Below are 20,000 nucleotides of genomic sequence, written 5' to 3' on the forward strand. Positions count from 1 at the left end.
ACACGAGAGTTTCAGATGTTTTTCACAAAATGCTTTTTGTCTTATTTTATTTTGTTGAGATCGTATTCTGAACGAGACGCCATGACCATTTCTGGAGAAACCAGACCCACGTTACACGTTCGTCACCTGGTTGCTGCCAGTTTTCATTTCTGGGGACAATCCAGATTAGCCCCGCCTGCTGTTATGGAGACGTATTACGTCTCGTCTCTTCGGTGTGTCCTGTGGCATTTTTTGGACCAACTCGGGGAGACTGATCAGCCCAACTGGCTTTTCTGCCGACGGTCGGCCGTCTGGTCGGTGTGTCTGGGCCTTTACACGATGCATGATTTTACTCTCAGTTTGACGTTTGTTTACGTCCAATATGCTTTTTTTCTTTTAGATAATCACTTACACTTTGGCTACACTGCACTCGCAATGGGGGTTAGGGGTTAGCAACACACCCTGCAGGTTACAGAGCAGATCCACCTGGCCGTGCAACATTTCTGTCATGTTATTCCTATGGGTGAAGTCAAGCAACTTTAACGCGCCCGCAAAGCATCCCAAGAAGGCGTCAAGAAGCTGGCCGATGCCCATCTTTATGCAAATATATCCGTTGAACGCGACACGACTATCCAGTAGAAGTAGATGAAAATCTTTTAAACTGACCTTTTGTTGATGTGAAATGAAGACCGATTCAGCAACTGCACGGCCTATTTCTCTCTTACAATGTTTTCAGAAACACGTTTCAGTGACCTGTTTTAGTCCAATATGAGATCGTATTCTGAACGAGACGCCATGATGGTGGAAGCTGCTCTGCATCTGCTCCGAAAACGTTACGCCAGCAATTGAGCCGGCCCGTTGACGAACGACTCCGCTGTTTTTTAATTATCATTTTCTTCTTTTAGTTGTAACTTGTAGTCCTCAGCAAATGTTGACCAACAAAAGACAAGAATATTAAACCTAAAAGCAAACTATGACACCATCACATAACTATTCACTGAATTACAGTTTAATTCTGGAATATATTTTCCGTATTTTATGTCAAACTCCTTGTTTTTTTTCCCGTCTGTGCTGCAGTCTCAGCGGGACATTCCCTTTCAATGAAGACGAAGATATCAACGATCAGATCCAGAACGCTGCCTTCATGTACCCTCCTCATCCTTGGAAGAAGGTTTCCCAGGAAGGTACGTAACATCGCTGCTGAGTGGATCTGAAATTTGATCCAAAATCCGAAAAGGTTCTTCAAAGCTTGACCTCTGGCTTCACCCAAAAACATAGCCTTGAACATGAAAACAGCCCCGAAGTCACCATCACCAAACCCACCAGACTCCATGTAAATAATCAGGACTTTTATCATCGTAAAACACACTTCATTCAAAGTGGACAGAAACAAAATAAAACTACCAAAAGCCGTCTTGGTTCATCTTTCCACTGTTCCAACAATCACCACTCTGGTTTGGTTGAAATAAACCCTTAATTCACACATTTACATGTGGAGATATGCTGGCTCTATACACGCTAAAAGTCCTGATTATTTACATGGAGTCTGGTGGAGATATGCTGGCTCTATACACGCTAAAAGTCCTGATTATTTACATGGAGTCTGGTGGAGATATGCTGGCTCTATACACGCTAAAAGTCCTGATTATTTACATGGAGTCTGGTGGAAATATGCTGGCTCTATACACGCTAAAAGTCCTGATTATTTACATGGAGTCTGGTGGAGATATGCTGGCTCTATACACGCTAAAAGTCCTGATTATTTACATGGAGTCTGGTGGAGATATGCTGGCTCTATACACGCTAAAAGTCCTGATTATTTACATGGAGTCTGGTGTAGTTTGGTGATGGCGATATCAGGGCTGTTTCATGTTAAACTAAAAGGATCTTACTCTTTAACTCAAAGGTCTATCTCTGTAGGGATCCTTTCATAATGTTGTCAGACACTTAGAATAAGAATCTGAGTCTGTCAGCGGCTAAAACAGAACTTTTAGTGGACACTAACGGACGCTGAACATCTGTCCTGTAGGGTTACATTACAGCTTGGTTCACAGCTCCCGGTAACTCTGTTCTTGCTCGATACTGGACCAGTTTCAAAGATCGTTGTTCACATTAGTCACTTAGACACAAATGCATGGGGATCAAAACAGGTTGACAAATACCCACATTACCATTTAATGTCTCTTAAAAACCCTGGTTTTTAGAAATCTGGACAAGACAGCTGGAGCAATCCAGAAATCGGGATTATGTGGCATGTAAACACCTTATTCATGTTTCTGATCATTCTCAGCCATGTTTGTAGTTGCGTCCGCAGGTTATAATTCCTTCCTGTCAGTATACATATAATGTCTAAAAAATTATTTTAAATGTGACAAATGTTAAAAAAATCTGCAACTAAAACCCACAAAAACGTTGGAAAAATAACAAAAAAATGCGGAAAAAAAACCTTTAAAAAAAACAAGTCAAACTAAGCGACAAATGTTGGAGGAAGATACAAAAACTTTGAACAAAAATAAATAAAAAAGGTGGGAAAAAAAACATTAAAAAAAAAAAGTTAAAAAACACAATAAAAACGTCTAAAAAGGCGAATTTTTTTTTTTAAAAAAATGCAACAAAAACGTCTAAAATGTATTTTTTAAATGCAACAGAAATGTTGAAAAAATAACTAAAAAAAAGGCGAAAAACCCCCTTAAAATAAATGTAGAAAATGCGACATCTAATATATCTAAAAAAAAACTTTTTTCCAGATTTTTTTAGACATTTTTGTCGCCTTTTTTTGGACATTTCTTTGACTTTTTTTTTTTACCTTTTTCAGCAAAAAAAACGTCCAAAAAGTGTCCAAATAATACTCGAAAAAGGCGCCAAAAACGTTGGAAATGAACGTAGAGGGAGACACAACACGACTACGTAGAGACACACGACCCACAAAGACACAAAATCACACGGAGCGACGGAAAACGTCCGGGGAAATTGTATTTTGTGACATTTTCTTGAGAAACCTCCCCGCGCAAAATACACCCAAGTCTTCGTCAACGCCAGAGAAAACATGCAACACGTTGTCCTTGCAGCCCGTTGTTCTGCTGCTGCGTGACTCATGTTTAGGCGCCGTCATTGTCTCTAGATGTGTTTGTGTTGGCCGGGAATCGTCCTGTCTCTGAGACAGGTTTCAATCAGCCTGACTATCACGAAATTCAACAACGTTGCCGCATATTGCCCTCGTATCGTGCACGCTAGTCAGCAGGTTATTTCTTCCTAATGTTGTATTTAGAGGGTTTCCTGCAATTATAAGGTTAGGTGCAGCACTAAACGGAATAAAAGACCTCGTAGCAGCCGTTGCGTGTTCAATTCCAGCCTGTGGCCCTTTGCTGCATGTCGTTCCCTCTCTCTCCCCTTTCAAGTCAAAGCTGTCTTGTCAAATAAAGGCTTAAACATACCAAAAAACTGATCTTTAAAAAAGGCTTTACTCAGATCTAATTGTAGTTGGACTTCTCTAGCTTTAAGGTTTTGTCTTTAGGCTTTCTGAGTGTTATTTATTGATTAGCTGCTCTAGCTTTTCCAACGTTTTAGACACAGATATGGTGATAAAAGAGGTCCAAAATGAATGTGAACAAGAGACGCAAACTGACCACAAAGAGACACAAAACGACTACAAAGAGACGCCAAATGACCACAGAGACCCAAAACAAGCCCGAATGAAACACAAATGACCAAAAAAGAGACAACACGACTACATAGAGACGCACAACCCAGAAAAGCTACAAATGTTGGAAGAAGATCCAAAAACTTTGGAAAAAATACTAAAAAAGGCGAAAAAAATCTTTTTTAAAAATGCAACAAAAACGTCTAAAATTTATTTTTTAAATGAAACAAATGTTGAAATAATATGTAACTAAAAAACGCAACAAAATCTTCGAAAAAATAAGTTAAAAAAGCGGAAAAAAACCTTTAAAATAAATGTCAAAAATGCAACAAAAATATCTGTCTAAAATGTCTAAAAAAAAAAAAGAACAGACATTTTTGTTGCTTTTTTGGAAAATTTCTTTGACGTTGTTTTTACCTTTTCAGCATAAAAAAGTCACAAAAAGTGTCCATATAATATTTTTTTTTTTTTATGTGACAAAAATGTAAAAAAAAAAATGCTAAATTGCTAAATGCAACAAACGGTTCAAAATAATACCTTAAAAATGCAACAAAAATATCTAAAAAACCAACCTGAAAGAGGAAGAAAAAAACGTTAAAATGTCCAAAAAACATTATTTTGAGAACCCCCCCCCCTCCCGTGCAAAATACACGCAAGTCTTCCTCAACGCCAGAGAAACGCCAAATGGGACGCCAAATGACCACAAAACAAGCCCGAAGGAAACACAAATGACCAAAAGAGACACAACAAACAAAGTGACAAATGTTGGAAGAAGATACAAAACTTTGGAAAAAAACCCGAAAGAAATGCGAAAAAAATGTTAAGAAAGACGCAACAAAAACGTCTACATTTTCTTTTATTTTTTTATTTTTTTATTTGACAGAAATGTTTAAAAAAAACAATGCAACTAAATGCAACAAAAGGTTCGAAATAATAACTAAAAAAGGCAACAAAAATATCTAAAAAACAAACCTGAAAAAGGCAAAAAAAACGTCAAAGTGTCAAAAAAACAATTTTCTTGAGAAACCCCCCGTGCAAAATACACCCAAGTCTTCGTCAACGCCAGAGAAAACATGCAACACGTTGCGTGACTCATGTTTAGGCGCCGTCATTGTCTCTAGATGTGTTTGTGTTGGCCGGGAATCGTCCTGTCTCTGAGACAGGTTTCAATCAGCCTGACTCACTCTCTCTCTCTCGCTGCTCCCCTTTCCACCTCCTCATCCCGCTGCAGAGACTCCGGCTGCACTTCAAAATAAGCTTTTTCTGTCAGCCGCGGGAGGATTAAATGTCAGAGGACAAACTCTTTTAGTGCGCCAACGAAACTGCATTTGCAAAAGATCACTTCTTAAAGAAGACACTTTTAAATGGATTCTGGTATAGAAGTCATTCAGTCCGTCTGCCCACGAACACGATTCCTGTTTTACAACGGAGACACTTGAATATGAACGTAGAGGGGACACTACGCAGAGAGATGTACTCCGTCAATGCTTCCAGGTGTTTGATATGCAAAAAATTTCAATTTAGCTCAAAAGTGGAGATCTCAAAAAAGCGCCAAAGAAATCGAAGAAACTCAAACAAGGCGACAAATGAGCTGAAAAAACTATATTTTTCAAAAGAGTCCAAAAAAACCTCAAAATGAGACATAAACGTCAGAAAAAGCAGTTTTGATAATTGGGGGGGGTTGTAAATTACGTGATAGTATAAACACAGTATATATACACTGTGTGTGTGTGTGTGTGTGTGTGTATGTATGTATGTATATAATATATACATATATATATATATATATATATATATATATATATATATGTATATATGTATATATATATATATATATATATATATATATATATATATATATATATATATATATATATATATATATATATCTCCAGTATATATTATGAGATTAAGATTTTCTTGGAGAATTGTGCAACCTGCAACAACAACTAAAGAATGTTGAGAATCACGGTAAAATCTGGCCAGAGTTGTACAGACGGACATCGCCATCCTTCGACCCCGCTGCTGCTGAAAAACCCCAAACAAAAGTCCAGCTTTAAGCCGGTCATGTGACTCGTCTGAGAGAGAGGGAGGAGGGAAGAAGGGCGAGAGAGAGAAATATGTGAGAGAAAAAACCTTGAGAAGCAGCAAGAGTCCCGCCCGGCAGTTTCTTGGAAAGAGAGCTATAGAGGGACAGATTCGGGGGGGGGGGGAGGTATTCTTGTGCAGGTCCATTCATGTGCATAATGCCGAGCGATGGAGGGCCCCCGCAGACCTGAGGGGCCCGGGGTCCCAGAGCTCTTCAGACCGCTGACCCCTGAAGAAATGTTAACATCATGTTAGCTTTGCTCATTAGCCCCATCTGGCCCCGCACCACAGGGGGGCCCTGACCCTACATCCTCCCCTCCTTTCCCTACCTCCTCCCTTCCCTACCTCCCTCCCTCCTTTCCCTACATCCTTCCCTTCCTTCCCCTCACTCTATCCCTCCCGCCCTCCCTCCCTCCTTCCCTTCCCACCTCCCTCCCTCCTTTCCCTACATCCTTCCCTCCTTTCCCTACATCCTTCCCTCCCTCCCTTCCTTCCCCTCCTTCCCTTTCTTCCCCTCCCTCCTTTCCTACCTCCCTCCCTCCTTTCCCTACATCCTTCCCATCCCTCGCTCCCTCCCTCCCTCCCTCCCTTCCTTCCCCTCCCTCCCTTACTTCCCCTCCCTCCCTCTCTCTCTCCCTCCCTCCCTCCCTCCTTCCCCTCCCTACATCCTGCCTCCCCTCCTTCCCCTCCCTCCCTCCCTCCCTCCCTCTGTGGGACACTCGCTCCACTTTTTGGTCGTCTTTTTCGACACTTTTGTCACTTTTTTCGAAGTTTTTAACTTTTCTGTGCTGTTTCAACGTTTTTTTTTTAAAACTTTTCCCATGTTTTTGATGTTTTTATCACTTTTCCTGGCATTTTTGAAGATCATCCCGACATTTGTCACTTTTTTGACGTTTTTGTCACTTTTAACAATGTTTTTGTCACTTAAGATCAATAAATGATCAGTTCTGCAAGAATCCAGATGTTTTTAAAGACCAAAGAGTCACGCAAGACGATTGTAAACGATTGGCCAGCTGCCAGTTCACGCCAATGAGACGAGACGGTGTATCATCTCCTTAAATACTATGTTTTTATGATCATTCAGAGGCATGGTTACCTTCATAGGCTGTGTACCTGTGTTACCACATTATCTGGGTCACATGACAGTGATATAAACAAGGTGTACCCTGAGTTCATTCAGAACTGTAGTTTGATAACGTAATATACATACATATACACAATACATAAAGAAATAACGTAATATACATACATATACATACATACATACATATACACAATACATAAAGAAATGAATCAAACTGACAATTAATTGTACTGTATAATTTGGAATTGTTACAGCTCTACTCATCACTTCTTCCTCTTCCTTCCTCTTCCTTCCTCTTCCTTCCTTCCTCTTCCTTCCTTCCTTTCCTTCCTGTTCCTTCCTTCCTTCCTCTTCCTTCCTCTTCCATCCTTCCTCTTCCTTCCTTCCTCTTTCTTCCTTCCTTCCTTCCTTCCTCTTCCTTCCTTTCTTCCTTCCCTTTCCTTCCTGTTCCTTCCTTCCTTCCTTCCTTCCTTCCTCTTCATTCCTTCCTTCCTCTTCCTTCCTTCCATCCTTCCTCTTCCTTCCCCTTCCCTCTTTTTCCTTCCTTCCTTCCTTCCTTCCTCTTCCTTCCTTCCTTCCTCTTCCTTCCTTGCAGCTATTGACCTGATTAACAACCTGCTGCAGGTAAAGATGAGGAAGAGATACAGTGTCGACAAGACTCTCAGTCACCCCTGGTTACAGGTAAGATTCACAATAAAAATCACACATTTATTCTGAAGCATTGTTGCTGAATTCATGTGAATGTTAAATTAGCGAAATTGAGAGAAAACCAACAGAAGAAAAGTGACACATAGTTAAGGTGTCCTTCAACCAGCATTAACCTGAGCTCAGCTCACTTTACTTAAACTGCTTCCTTGACTCCTTCCTCGCTCATAGATCCTCAGAGATCCCTCCTCCATCCTCGCTCATAGCTCTTCAGAGATCCCTCCTCCATCCTCGCTCATAGCTCCATCCCTCCTCCATCCTCGCTCATAGCTCCTCAGAGATCCCTCCTCCATCCCTCCTCCATTCTCGCTCATAGCTCCTCAGAGATCCCTCCTCCATCCTCGCTCATAGCTCCTCCATCCCTCCTCCATCCCTCCTCCATCCCTCCTCCATCCCTCCTCCATCCCTCCTCCATTCTCGCTCATAGCTCCTCAGAGATCCCTCCTCCATCCCTCCTCCATCCTCGCTCATAGCTCCTCAGAGATCCCTCCTCCATCCTCGCTCGTAGCTCCTCAGAGATTCCTCCTCCATCCTCGCTCGTAGCTCCTCAGAGATTCCCTCCTCCATCCTCGCTCATAGCTCCTCAGAGATCCCTCCTCCATCCTCGCTCATAGTTCCTCGGAGATCCCTTCTCCATCCTCGCTCGTAGCTCCTCAGAGATCCCTCCTCCATCCTCACTCATAGCTCATCAGATATCCCTCCTCCATCCTCACTCATAGCTCCTCAGAGATCCCTCCTCCATCCTCGCTCGTAGCTACTCAGAGATCCCTCCTCCATCCTCGCTCATAGCTCCTCAGAGATCCCTCCTCCATCCTCGCTCATAGCTCCTCAGAGATCCCTCCTCCATCCTCACTCATAGCTCCTCAGAGAGCCCTCCTCCATCCTCACTCATAGCTCCTCAGAGAGCCCTCCTCCATCCTCGCTCATAGCTCCTCAGAGATCCCTCCTCCATCCTCGCTCATAGCTCCTCAGAGATCCCTCCTCAATCTTCCATCCTAGCTCCTCATGGAGCAGAACGACTTCCGGTTCAAGCGAGGAGGTATAAAATGAGGGACATGGGATGTACTCCTGAACAGCAGAGGCAGAGCCAGACACATTTAAAACATTTGGACTCAGCCCAAACCTTGAGGGAGGTGGGTCCAGGGGCGTGCTCCATTTACAGCACCTGCACTATTTGTCAAGCCGTTTGATTAATGCCTAAATATCTGTACATATCATACTTGTTTTTATGACGCTTTCAACCTTTTTGACGTTTTTGGTTAGCTATTTTTCATCACTTTCTTTTCTTTTATCTTTTGTGAACGTTTTTTGGCGCATTCTGTGATGTTTTTGACGCATTTTCAGCTCTAAAGGTCTTGCTACACCGCAGATATATTGTGGGATTGTTTGCATTTCTGTGAACCAATCACAATCGTCTTGGGCGCTGCTAAGCTCCGGACGCAGCAACGGTAAAAAGTGTCAAAAATAAATAAATAAATGAACTGTCAAAAGAAGCATAAAAAAATGACGAAAGGGCGACAAAAAGTTATCAACTGAAAAAACATTTTTGACAAATAGTCAGTTTATACAGAACAGTCTGTGGTTTACTCTCTGAGGATGTGTTTGGTTTCTCCACCAGGACTACCAGATGTGGTTTACTCTCTGAGGGTATGTTTGGTTTCTCCACCAGGACAACCAGCAGGACTACCAGATATGGTTTAATGTCTGAGGGTGTGTTTGGTTTCCTCACCAGGACTACCAGATATGGTTTAATGTCTGAGGGTGTGTTTGGTTTCCCCACCGGGACTACCAGATGTGGTTTAATGTCTGAGGGTGTGTTTGGTTTATCCACCAGGACTACCAGATGTGGTTTAATGTCTGAGGGTGTGTTTGGTTTTCCCACCATGACAACCAGATGTGGTTTAATGTCTGAGGGTGTGTTTGGTTTCCCCACCGGGACTACCAGATGTGGTTTAATGTCTGAGGGTGTGTTTGGTTTATCCACCAGGACTACCAGATGTGGTTTACTGTCTGAGGGTGTGTTTGGTTTCTCCATCAGGACTACTAGATATGGTTAAAATATCTGAGGGTGTGTTTGGTTTCCCCACCGGGACTACCAGATGTGGTTTAATGTCTGAGGGTGTGTTTGGTTTCCTCACCAGGACTACCAGATGTGGTTTAATGTCTGAGGGTGTGTTTGGTTTCTCCACCAGGACTACCAGATGTGGCTGGACCTGAGGAACCTGGAATCCCGGATGAACGAGCGGTACATCACGCACGAGAGCGACGACCTGCGCTGGCATCACCACGCGCAGCTCAGCGGCCTCGACTACCCAGCGTACCTCGACAACGGTCCCCGCTGCGACGGCGGTCAGATGACGGAGCGTTGCCATGGCGAACAGGAGCTGGAGACCCTCAGCGAGAGGGTCAGTGAACTCTGAGGACAAGGAAAACGCCAACCACAACACATCTAACAAAAGCACAAAATCAAAACGAGGGAGGAGACATTTAAAAAAGCCGTTAAATCCAAACGACTACTAGCAAAACACTGTCTTTCACTGCTTAATTCACAGCCCATTGAACCAAATAAGGGTCGTTTATTAGTAAGCTATAGAGCTCATCAGTGTTGTTCAACACATTCTCACTCCCATCGCGTCAAAAAGTGGCGCTTGGTCCGGTACCTTTGGCGTTTGTTGTTGACGCAAAAAGTCTCCTTTAGCGTCACATTTAGACGCGCTTGGTCGGGAATCTGGGCGTCACTTTTTAACGCTCTGGGTCGGGAAGTACATTTAACTGACATGCGGCACAAGAACGGGACAGTTGGGTTTAGGAAAAGATGGTGGGGTTACAAAATGACACGAGGGACAAGAACTCCGGTCTCCTGGGTGAAAGTCCTGTGTTGTTTGACCCATCCACTACCCCAAAATATCTCCTTACGTAGATTTTCGGTCTTTCATACTACTCTCTACCGTTGTCTCTCTCTACACACTACTCTCTACTGTTGTCTCTCTACATACTACTCTCTACTGTTGTCTCTCTACCGTTGTCTCTCTCTACACACTACTCTCTACTGTTGTCTCTCTACATGCTACTCTCTACTGTTGTCTCTCTACTGTTGTCTCTCTACTGTTGTCTCTCTACTGTTGTCTCTCTACATACTACTCTCTACTGTTGTCTCTCTACATACTACTCTCTACTGTTGTCTCTCTACCGTTGTCTCTCTCTACACACTACTCTCTACTGTTGTCTCTCTACTGTTGTCTCTCTACATACTACTCTCTACCGTTGTCTCTCTACATACTACTCTCTACTGTTGTCTCTCTACATACTACTCTCTACATACTACTCTCTACTGTTGTCTCTCTACATACTACTCTCTACATACTACTCTCTACTGTTGTCTCTCTACATACTACTCTCTACTGTTGTCTCTCTCTACATACTACTCTCTACTGTTGTCTCTCTACATACTACTCTCTACCGTTGTCTCTCTACATACTACTCTCTACTGTTGTCTCTCTACATACTACTCTCTACCGTTGTCTCTCTTAATACTACGTCATCTTACAGCGCCACGGTCAAGCTGCTGCTCCACCCAGTGCGTTCAATACCGACGCTGAAGGGTGATTTGTGCGTCAGTATCTGACGCTGAGAGACACTGACCAAGCATCAGTATTTTACGAGTTGGGAGTGAGAACAGGTAGACTAACCATAACGTCTAAACCATCCGCTCTGAGGATGTGAAACAAAAGGTTTCTGCTCCCGTAGAAGCTAGAAGTCCGCATGAAATCAAACATGTTTTAAGAAAAACATGTTTTATTTGCAAGCTTATGGAGAAGGACTACACTACCCACAATCCTTAACCCAAGAGAGAAGACATTTTAAATATCAAAATGTTTACTAAAACCAGGTTAAAACAAAAAATGTAATTCTCTTCACTGACTGCATAATTTACAGCCCATTCAACCAGAAAATGGGTCGTAATTAGGAAGATGTTGGAGAAGCACATGGCATTTACTACAGGAAAACAAATCTCAAAACCTTTAGGTATTTAGACAGATCTCCTGTGAAATGCTGAGTCATAATTACAAATCAAAATAGATATGTTCAGCATTGACTCATTGAGTTATTTATGAGAGAGACTAAAGCTGCACGACTGCTTCAGACAATCAGAAAACAGATGTTACAATAAAGCAGCTTTCATTTACATTTGGAAAACGTGAAAACTCCCAGTTTGTGCCTCTCATATAATCATCTTTTTTCTATATATTATTATATTATGAAATACTTTATACTTATGATTATGGTCAAGTTATAGAACCAAGCCATGGCTTTAAATGACGTAAAGCATGAAGCACCGAGGCCGATCGTTAACACTTATTAAGGCGGGTTTTTTGCTAATTTAGTGGAATTAGACCTCTCGTAGGATAAATGTTTAAATGTTTGATCAATGAAGTAATGTATATATTAATCAACAGTGACTTTACAGAGAGCCCCTAAAGCAGGTGTGTCAAACTCATTTTCAATAAGGGCCAGACTGGAAAATGAGAATCACGTCAAGGGCCAGAGATGTAGAGTTTACTGACTTGCTTTTATTTAAGAGAAAAAGTCAAATATGTTGACTGTATTATTGCATGTCTCATATAGCTTTCTCACTTACAGTTTGGCCGTCATAAAGCCCTAAAAACGTCAGAAAAAGGTCCTTAGCCATTATAGGATAACGTGAATGGCAAAAACATTTATAAAAGTGTCAGAAGCGTCGGGGAAAAACGACAAATATTGAAAAAAGCAACCAAAACTAAATCTGCAAGGGGCCAGATTTGGCCCGCGAGCCTTGAGTTGGACACATGTGCCCGAAAGGGACATGGAAAATTATTTTCTTTCTTTCTTGAGAGCACGAAAACCTCACTTGTGAGCACGAAAACCTCTCTTGTGAGCACGAAAACCTCTCTTGTGAGCACGAAAACCTCACTTGTGAGCACGAAAACCTTTTTTCTGTGCACGAAAACGTTTCTTGTTAATGTGAAATGTTAGCAGTACTTCATTAGCATCATTTTGCTAGCCTACGTTTGGTTTCTCGTGAGCACAAGATACTTTTGCATACTCACGAGAAAAGTGTCTTTAGGGGCTCTGAAGAAAATAATTGTACCGATCCAAAGCACAAAAACTAAGAATAGCGTCATCAGCGTACAACTTGAGCTATGACAAAGGGTTTTATTTGCGTGTAATGTGTAATTATTTAAAGCTATACATGTCTTCTCTTTATAGAATATAAACTCTACAAAGCACAGTTAACATATTTAGTTTTCTGATGTTTGCTTTTGTAGGGTAGCAATGAAATGTCAAGGGGTTTTTATTCCAAAAGGAGGTATCCAAAATAAACAAGTACACAGACTGCGTGAAGGAAAAACTATTCACTATGATGATGGAGTACTTTATGTTTCAGGGACCTTTTTGTTTTCTGAAAATGGATATGTAGCATTTTGGAATGAAGATGCTCAATCTCTCAAAAAACAACAACTGTGCCAACGAATACCAAAAAACCAAGACGCAAATGTTTGAGTTTGTCAGTATATATCTGGTTGTATTTGTCCGATTACTGTACCTGCAATTATCCAATACTGATAGAAATGTTTAGATGTTTTTGCATCACCAGGGTTTTCATTTTTTTCTTTTAATCTTTGTGAGATTTTGATTTATTTTAAGGCTGTTTGGACCACAGGGAGGCAGCATTAGGAACGCTCTAGTGACAGCCGAATAAAGCTTCATGAAGCTTTAAGAAGCATTTTCTCTCTTTCTTAAGGCTCTGACACACCAATACGATAATCGGCCATTGGACAGTCTGGCGAGGTCGTGACTCGAGTCTGTTCGGTGTGCTCAGTGCCGTCTGTCACGGTTTGTCAGGAAAGGCTTGGACCCAAATGCAGTTAAGAGGTAATTTATTAACAAAAAAGAGTCTTACACAAAGTCCTCAGGAAGGTAGCCAGGCAGGAACAAACGGAAAATCCACAACAGGAAAGATCAGCACGGTATACAAAAACAGAATCCACGACAGGACAGAGACAGCATCCAACAGAGACGTAATGCTCCCACACAAGACAAAGACAACACCGAGACTAAATACACAGGTAAACAAGGACTAACAAGAAACAGGTGATCAACAGGTGAAACAAATCAGGGCAGAACAATCAAACAGGCGTGAAAACAAAAGACAGGAAGTAAACTAGACAGAACAAGGGAGACAAGACGGACTTCAAAATAAAACAGGAAACAGAACAGAACTAACAACCGTGACACCGTCGTCAGTCGGAGAAGCCGTCGGCTTTCATTTGGGCCGATTTGACATGTTGAATAGGAGGGCGGGCCGTCGGACTCAATGACCAATCTGATTGGTGGAGCGCTAACCCGGAAATGACGAGCGGGATGAGCGGGACGAAAATCTTTTAAACTGACCTTTGTCGATCTGAAATGAAGACCTATTCAGTCTTCAGATTCACGGCGTATTTCTCGCTTACTATTTTCGTTTTCGAAATTTATTTCATTCATTCATTTCAATTAAGCCAGACCCACGTGACGCGTTCGTCATTTCCGGGTTTCATTTTAGCGCCGCCTGCTGTTATGGAGATGTATTACTTCGTACGCTCAAGTCGGCGTCGATTCAGTGTGTTCTGAGGCACTTTTCCACCTTTTCTGCCGACGGTCAGCTGTCGTGTTGGTGTGTCAGGGCCTTTAGATGACGCTCTTGGGCTATATTTACATTGCTACGTTTTGGTTTATCTTCTGCTACGTACAGTATGCATACTATAAATAAACAGTAGTTTACTGGTGAAGCTGCTGCCAGCATAGTACCGTGAATATATACGGTGAAAATGTTGACAGTGTGTGGTTAATAGCAGTGAGTCAGAAAACGGTTGACGCCATCACTTTGTGACATTGTTTTTGCCAACAATAGTTTCTTAAGCATTGGAAAACTGAGCTTGTTGTGTTGAATTAATTGAAAGGACATCTCCATCTGGCTTGCTGCATTCCTGGCGTTCATGCAGTAAAAAAAAACTGAGAACGTTTAAAAGTTTTTTTAACTTTCTGCACTCTTGATAAAACATGACTTCTGACTTTTTTTTTCAAATGATTTGATACGAAAGCATTCAAAATGTCACATTTTATTTCATGTTCCTCCCACATAGTCTTTTTCCACTGGAGTGCACAGTGGGCGGCTGTACAGTAATGATCACTGCAAATTAATTTTAAAAGTTTATAGTTTATTGGCCTTTGTGCTGCTCAGCGGACGGTAATGGTTCACAAAAGGCTTCCCGTCATGCTCGAAGAGACGTATGTTTACCGATAAGCAAGGCAAAGTTGAAGTGCCACATTTTGAACTCTTCCCATACAGAGACAAAGGAGCACAGCATGTATCGGGGTTATTATATTATTATTATTAAAATGCCATAGATCTGAAAAATAAGGGCTGTTTCTCTGAAGCCTTCATGGCCTTGTCTTCTCCGTGCCTCTCTCTCTCTCTCTCTCTCTCGCTGATCAATGCTTCTGACATTTCAGCATCACTTGGAACAAAGATGTCATCTCAAAGAAGTTTCTCTTCAAAGAGAAGCATTTTGTTGAAATACTTGTTTTGTAATTGCGTCTACAAATGGTCCAACAGCGATGTGTATGTCGGCTTTTTGTGTGTATGTTGTTGTTGTAAAGAAGCTGCAGATGCAACATGACATCATGACTTTGTGTAAACATACACGCCCACTTTCTTAAGCCAATTGGCGTGTTTTGAGCTATCCACGTGTATGTCTACGCTGTATACAGCGGACGTAAACAAACACGCCACTTGGCGTGTTATCGCAAGAAGAAAGCTACGGTTAAGTTTCGGAAACGTGACTTGCGGGACACGATCCCCGGTCTCCTGGGTGAAAGTCCTGTGTTGTTTGACCCATCCTCCACTAGAGTGCGGATCAGGCATTAAGATATTTATATCCGAGCCCGACCTGAACCCCAACATCATTTCGAAATATCTGCCCAGCCCGTCGGATACCGTCGGGCACCGATGGGCTCGGTTCGGGTATCCATCCTCTATCCTCCACCCCGACCAACCTCCCTACGCAGATTTTTGCCCTTTCGCTACGTTACGACGTAAATTCATCGATACCGCAAGGTAATGGAAGTCAATAGAAGCCAAACGGCGTTGATAAACACGCTAAAAAGCGAGTGTGCGTCTTGATAACACGACAATAATGGCATAAGAATTGGCGTGTCATAGTTACGCCATGTCATGAGATCAGTCTGCAGATGACTGGAAGTACAAGAGCTCTTAATCCCTCTTTTAACAGAAAGTTAAGCGACTGACTGTCATGATACTCAATTGAGCTAACGCTAGCTTGTGTCAGGTAAAGTGTTTTTTTATTATAGTCATTAGTTACATATCCGAAAGATACCGAAAATGTTTGTCATGTGTGCGGGCTGAACTTCACTTCCTACAGTGTGGCTGCTTGAGGCGGTGTGAAAATGTTTAACTACAAAGTGTAATTAAACATGTTTACACCCTGGTATCAAAAAATGGTTTTGCTCTCTGTAGCTAATTTCCGGTACAGGCGGTGAGTCTTTCAACCAGTCCTCCAAACCAGACAGACAGACAGACAGACAGACAGACAGACAGACAGACAGACAGACAGACGGTTCTGAAGCTTTTTTCAATAATTATACCCATTTGAACAGTGTCTTTAAGCCATGTACCCCCTAACCAGCATGAATAAGTCTCTATAAAGAGGAAGAATACAGCGATGTTAGCGCTAGATTTACTCAACAACAGCCTTGGACCTGGAGAACATTTAGATGATGATGAGAAAAGGAGACAAAACCTTGGAAAAAGACGGAAGAAAGAAGGAAGTACGGCACGAATAGGTCGGAAATAGTAATAAAAACTTGTAGGAAGGCAACACTAGGGCGACAAAAGTGACAAAAACTTCATTTAGTGTTATGTATTTCAAACTGATTGAAGCTATGAAACTTTCCGCTCGTCCACTACTGTTTAGCCTGTACTTCCACCGTCCGTCATGGCGCCATCATGTGGTCGTGTGACGTGTTTGCAAAGGGTCGATACTAGCTCAGGTCAATCTGGACCTGGCCCTGCTTCGTGTTCTGACTACTATGAGGTGTAATGTCGTCTACTTTGAAATACATTTTATATTATATACAAATTCTTCTTCTTTCCTTCTTTCCTTGTTGTCTACTTGGGTTAGGAGCAAACAACTCATGTCGTGGAATGGTTTGGAGGACTTGTTGCAAGATGAAAGGTTTTTTAAATCTAATTTAAGACCAGCTACACACTGCCTGCGTGGCGTGAGCGTGTCGGCTGCGTGGCGTGAGCGTGTCGGCTGCGTGGCGTGAGCGTGTCGGCTGCGTGGCGTGAGCGTGTCGGCAGCGTGGCGTGAGCGTGTCGTGAGCGTGGCGGCTGCGTGGCGTGAGCGTGTTGGCTGTGTGGCGTGAGCGTGTTGGCTGTGTGGCGTGAGCGTGTCGTGTGGCGGCTGCGTGGCGTGAGCTTGTCGGCTGCGTGGCGTGAGCGTGTCGGCTGCGTGGCGTGAGCGTGTCAGCTAATTTAATCTAATTTAAGACCAGCTACACACTGCCTGCGTGGCGTGAGCGTGACGGCTGTGTGGCGTGAGCGTGTCGGCTGCGTGGCGTGAGCGTGTCGGCTGCGTGGCGTGTCCGTTTTTATTTCGGCTCCCATGGTAACAGGTGAGAGCGTGCACACTGCCTGCGTGACACGCACGTCTCAAAACGCGAGCATGCTAGAAATAGGACCGACGCCTATTTTTCACGCGACACGCAAGCGCGTTGGAAGCATTTCCAGACAACATAGAATAGGAAAAGATGTTTATATGTTGTTTAGACACAAATACATTTAATAAATGACATGTTGATGTTTGGAAGTCTCTTTTGACATGCAGCTATAAATGTAATTTAAAAAAAAAAAATATATATTGCACCTGTCAACACAGAAGGAAATATTCTGGAGCCTATTTTGCCGTCAATACTGCCGACGTCGTCTTTGCTGTAATCAGATCAGTTTATTTTTCTGTTTAACATGAAGTGTACTGCTGCTTGGGTGCAGTAAATCAACGGGACACATCCATGTGTACAGACGAGGCTAACAGCAGCAGCAGCGCCGCGTCAGACACGTTTCTGGTGTGTAAAGACATAGAAAACGCCACGCAGCCGCCACGCTCACGCCACGCTCACGCCACGCAGCCAGCGTAAGCAACACGTTCTCACACTCCTCTCGTAAAATATGGACGCTTGGTCAGCTGCCTTTGTCGTTCTTATTGACGCTAAAAGTCTCCTTTAGCGCTATAAGTAAACGCGCTTGGTCGGGACTATTGGCGTCCCCTTTAGCGCTATAAGTAAACGCGCTTGGTCGGGACTATTGGCGTCCCTTTTGACGCAGTTACGTTAAGGAAAGGGTCGTGGGTGGGCGTACGGTTCTGTGACACGCTGGAGGAAAGAAAAAAGCGACTATAGCAAGCGTGACAAGCTGGACGTGAACCCCGCTCTCCTGGGTGAAAGTCCTGTGTTTGACCCATCCACCCCCCCCCAACCAACCAACCAACCTCCCAACCTCCTTACATACTCCTCTCTAAATCCTCTCTAACTGCTGCTCTCCCCGGTGCGTTACACAAACACGCTGAAAGACGCCTTTTTCGTCTCATCAGACGCTGACAGCCACTGTCCAAACGTCCTTATTCTACGAGTGAGGAATGAGAACGGGTTGGCCTGAGACTCGAGGGACCGTCCTGTGTGAGAAAGGTCCCAGGTGTAATCCTGGTGTATAAAACGTGACGGATGAAGAGTTTTCTGTGTGTTTGAGCTCAGTATTAGCGGAGGAGTGACTCCTCTGACGGTGTCTGTGTTGCTGACTGGGTGACTGTTTGTTCTGTGGCTTCACTCCTCTGGCTTGCGTCTGTGCCTGAAGTGTTCACAAAGTGTTCGCTACCTGCAGAAAACTTTAAAGATGTATTTTTTTCTGGATCATGTTTAAATAAAGATATTTTAAAGTCAACTTGGAGACGTGTTTTTTTTATGTGTGTGTGTGACACACACACAGACGCACACACACAGACACACACAAACAGACACACACAAACAGACGCACAGACACACACAGAGACACACACACACACACACACACACACAAACAGACGCACAGACACACACAGAGACACACACACACACACACACACACAAACAGACACACACACACACACACACACACACACACACACACACACACACACACACACACAAACAGACACACACACACACACACACAAACAGACACACACACACACACACACAAACAGACACACACACACACACAAACAGACACAGACACACAGACACACACACACACACAGTCCCAGCGTTATGGGCGGGCTGTATGGGGCCGGGCCCGCCCCCAGAGTCAGCTGACGAGCCTGTCACCAATCCCACCGTTTGTTTTGTACAACATTTTTTATCCATAGGCCACCATAATAAATAAATATATATCGTTTTATTACATAATTCATGAATAAAAAAAAGAGTTCTTAATGAATGATTGTAAATGGATTTGATTGGTTTGTCAAAACTGATGCGGTTAGGGTTAGGTTAGCGTTAGGTTTGGGTTGGGTTAGGTTTGGGTTAGGTTAGCGTTAGGTTTGGGTTGGGTTAGGGTTTGGGTTAGGTTTGGGTTAGGTTTGGGTTGGGTTAGGGTTGGGTTGGGTTAGGGTTAGGGTTAGCGTTAGGTTTGGGTTGGGTTTGGGTTGGGTTAGGGTTAGCGTTAGGTTAGGGGTTAGGGTTTGGGTTAGGGTTTGGGTTAGGTTGGCGTTAGGGTTGGGTTAGGTTTGGGTTGGGTTGAGTTGGGTTAGGTTGGGGTTAGGGTTAGGTTAGGGTTGGGTTGGGTTATGGTTGGGTTGGGTTAGGTTAGGGTTGGGTTGGGTTAGGGTTAGGGTTAGGGGGGGTTAGGTTTGGGTTGGGTTAGGGTTGGGTTAGGTTAGGGTTGGGTTGGGTTAGGGTTGGGTTAGGGGGGGTTAGGGTTGGGTTGCTTTAGGTTAGGGGTTAGGGTTAGGTATGTTCGGGTTAGGGGTTAGGTTAGGGTTGGGTTAGGTTAGGGTTGGGTTAGGTTAGCGGGGGTTAGGGTTAGGTTAGCTTTAGGTTAGTTTTGGGTTAGAGTTAGGTTAGCGGGGGTTAGGGTTAGGTTAGCGGGGGTTAGGGTTAGGTTAGCGTTAGGTTAGGTTACGGTTAGGTTAGGGTTGAGAATAGTTATCTTAATGTAAACTAAAGATCTAGAGAGAATTAGTCTGTGCACATACGGTGTTCCCTTAATGTTAATCAACGACCACCAAGGTTGGAAGAACGTGACCTAGTCGGCGAACGAACAGTGTGTAACGTTAGCATTAGCCACCACATCGGTGCTGCTAGTCGAAACTGTAACCCAAAGCAAGGGTCTTCATCACAGGCGGCAGAACCAGCAGATATCGGCGTTGA

General features: G+C 43.2%; 1 protein-coding gene across 1 annotated transcript in view; it reads left to right on the plus strand.

Moving 5' to 3' along the window:
* The window catches only part of prkd1 (protein kinase D1), a 66,935-nt gene extending 57,019 nt beyond the window's left edge, over positions 1–9,916 (plus strand). The window contains exons 19-21 of the mRNA XM_078277400.1: positions 1,057–1,163; positions 7,387–7,472; positions 9,689–9,916. Of these exons, the coding sequence (XP_078133526.1) occupies positions 1,057–1,163; positions 7,387–7,472; positions 9,689–9,916 (421 nt within the window). The remainder of the gene's footprint in view (positions 1–1,056; positions 1,164–7,386; positions 7,473–9,688) is intronic.
* Positions 9,917–20,000: the final 10,084 nt, after the last annotated feature.

Source organism: Sander vitreus, chromosome 20 (assembly GCF_031162955.1).
Source record: "Sander vitreus isolate 19-12246 chromosome 20, sanVit1, whole genome shotgun sequence".
In the NCBI taxonomy this organism is placed as follows: Eukaryota; Metazoa; Chordata; class Actinopteri; order Perciformes; family Percidae; genus Sander; species Sander vitreus.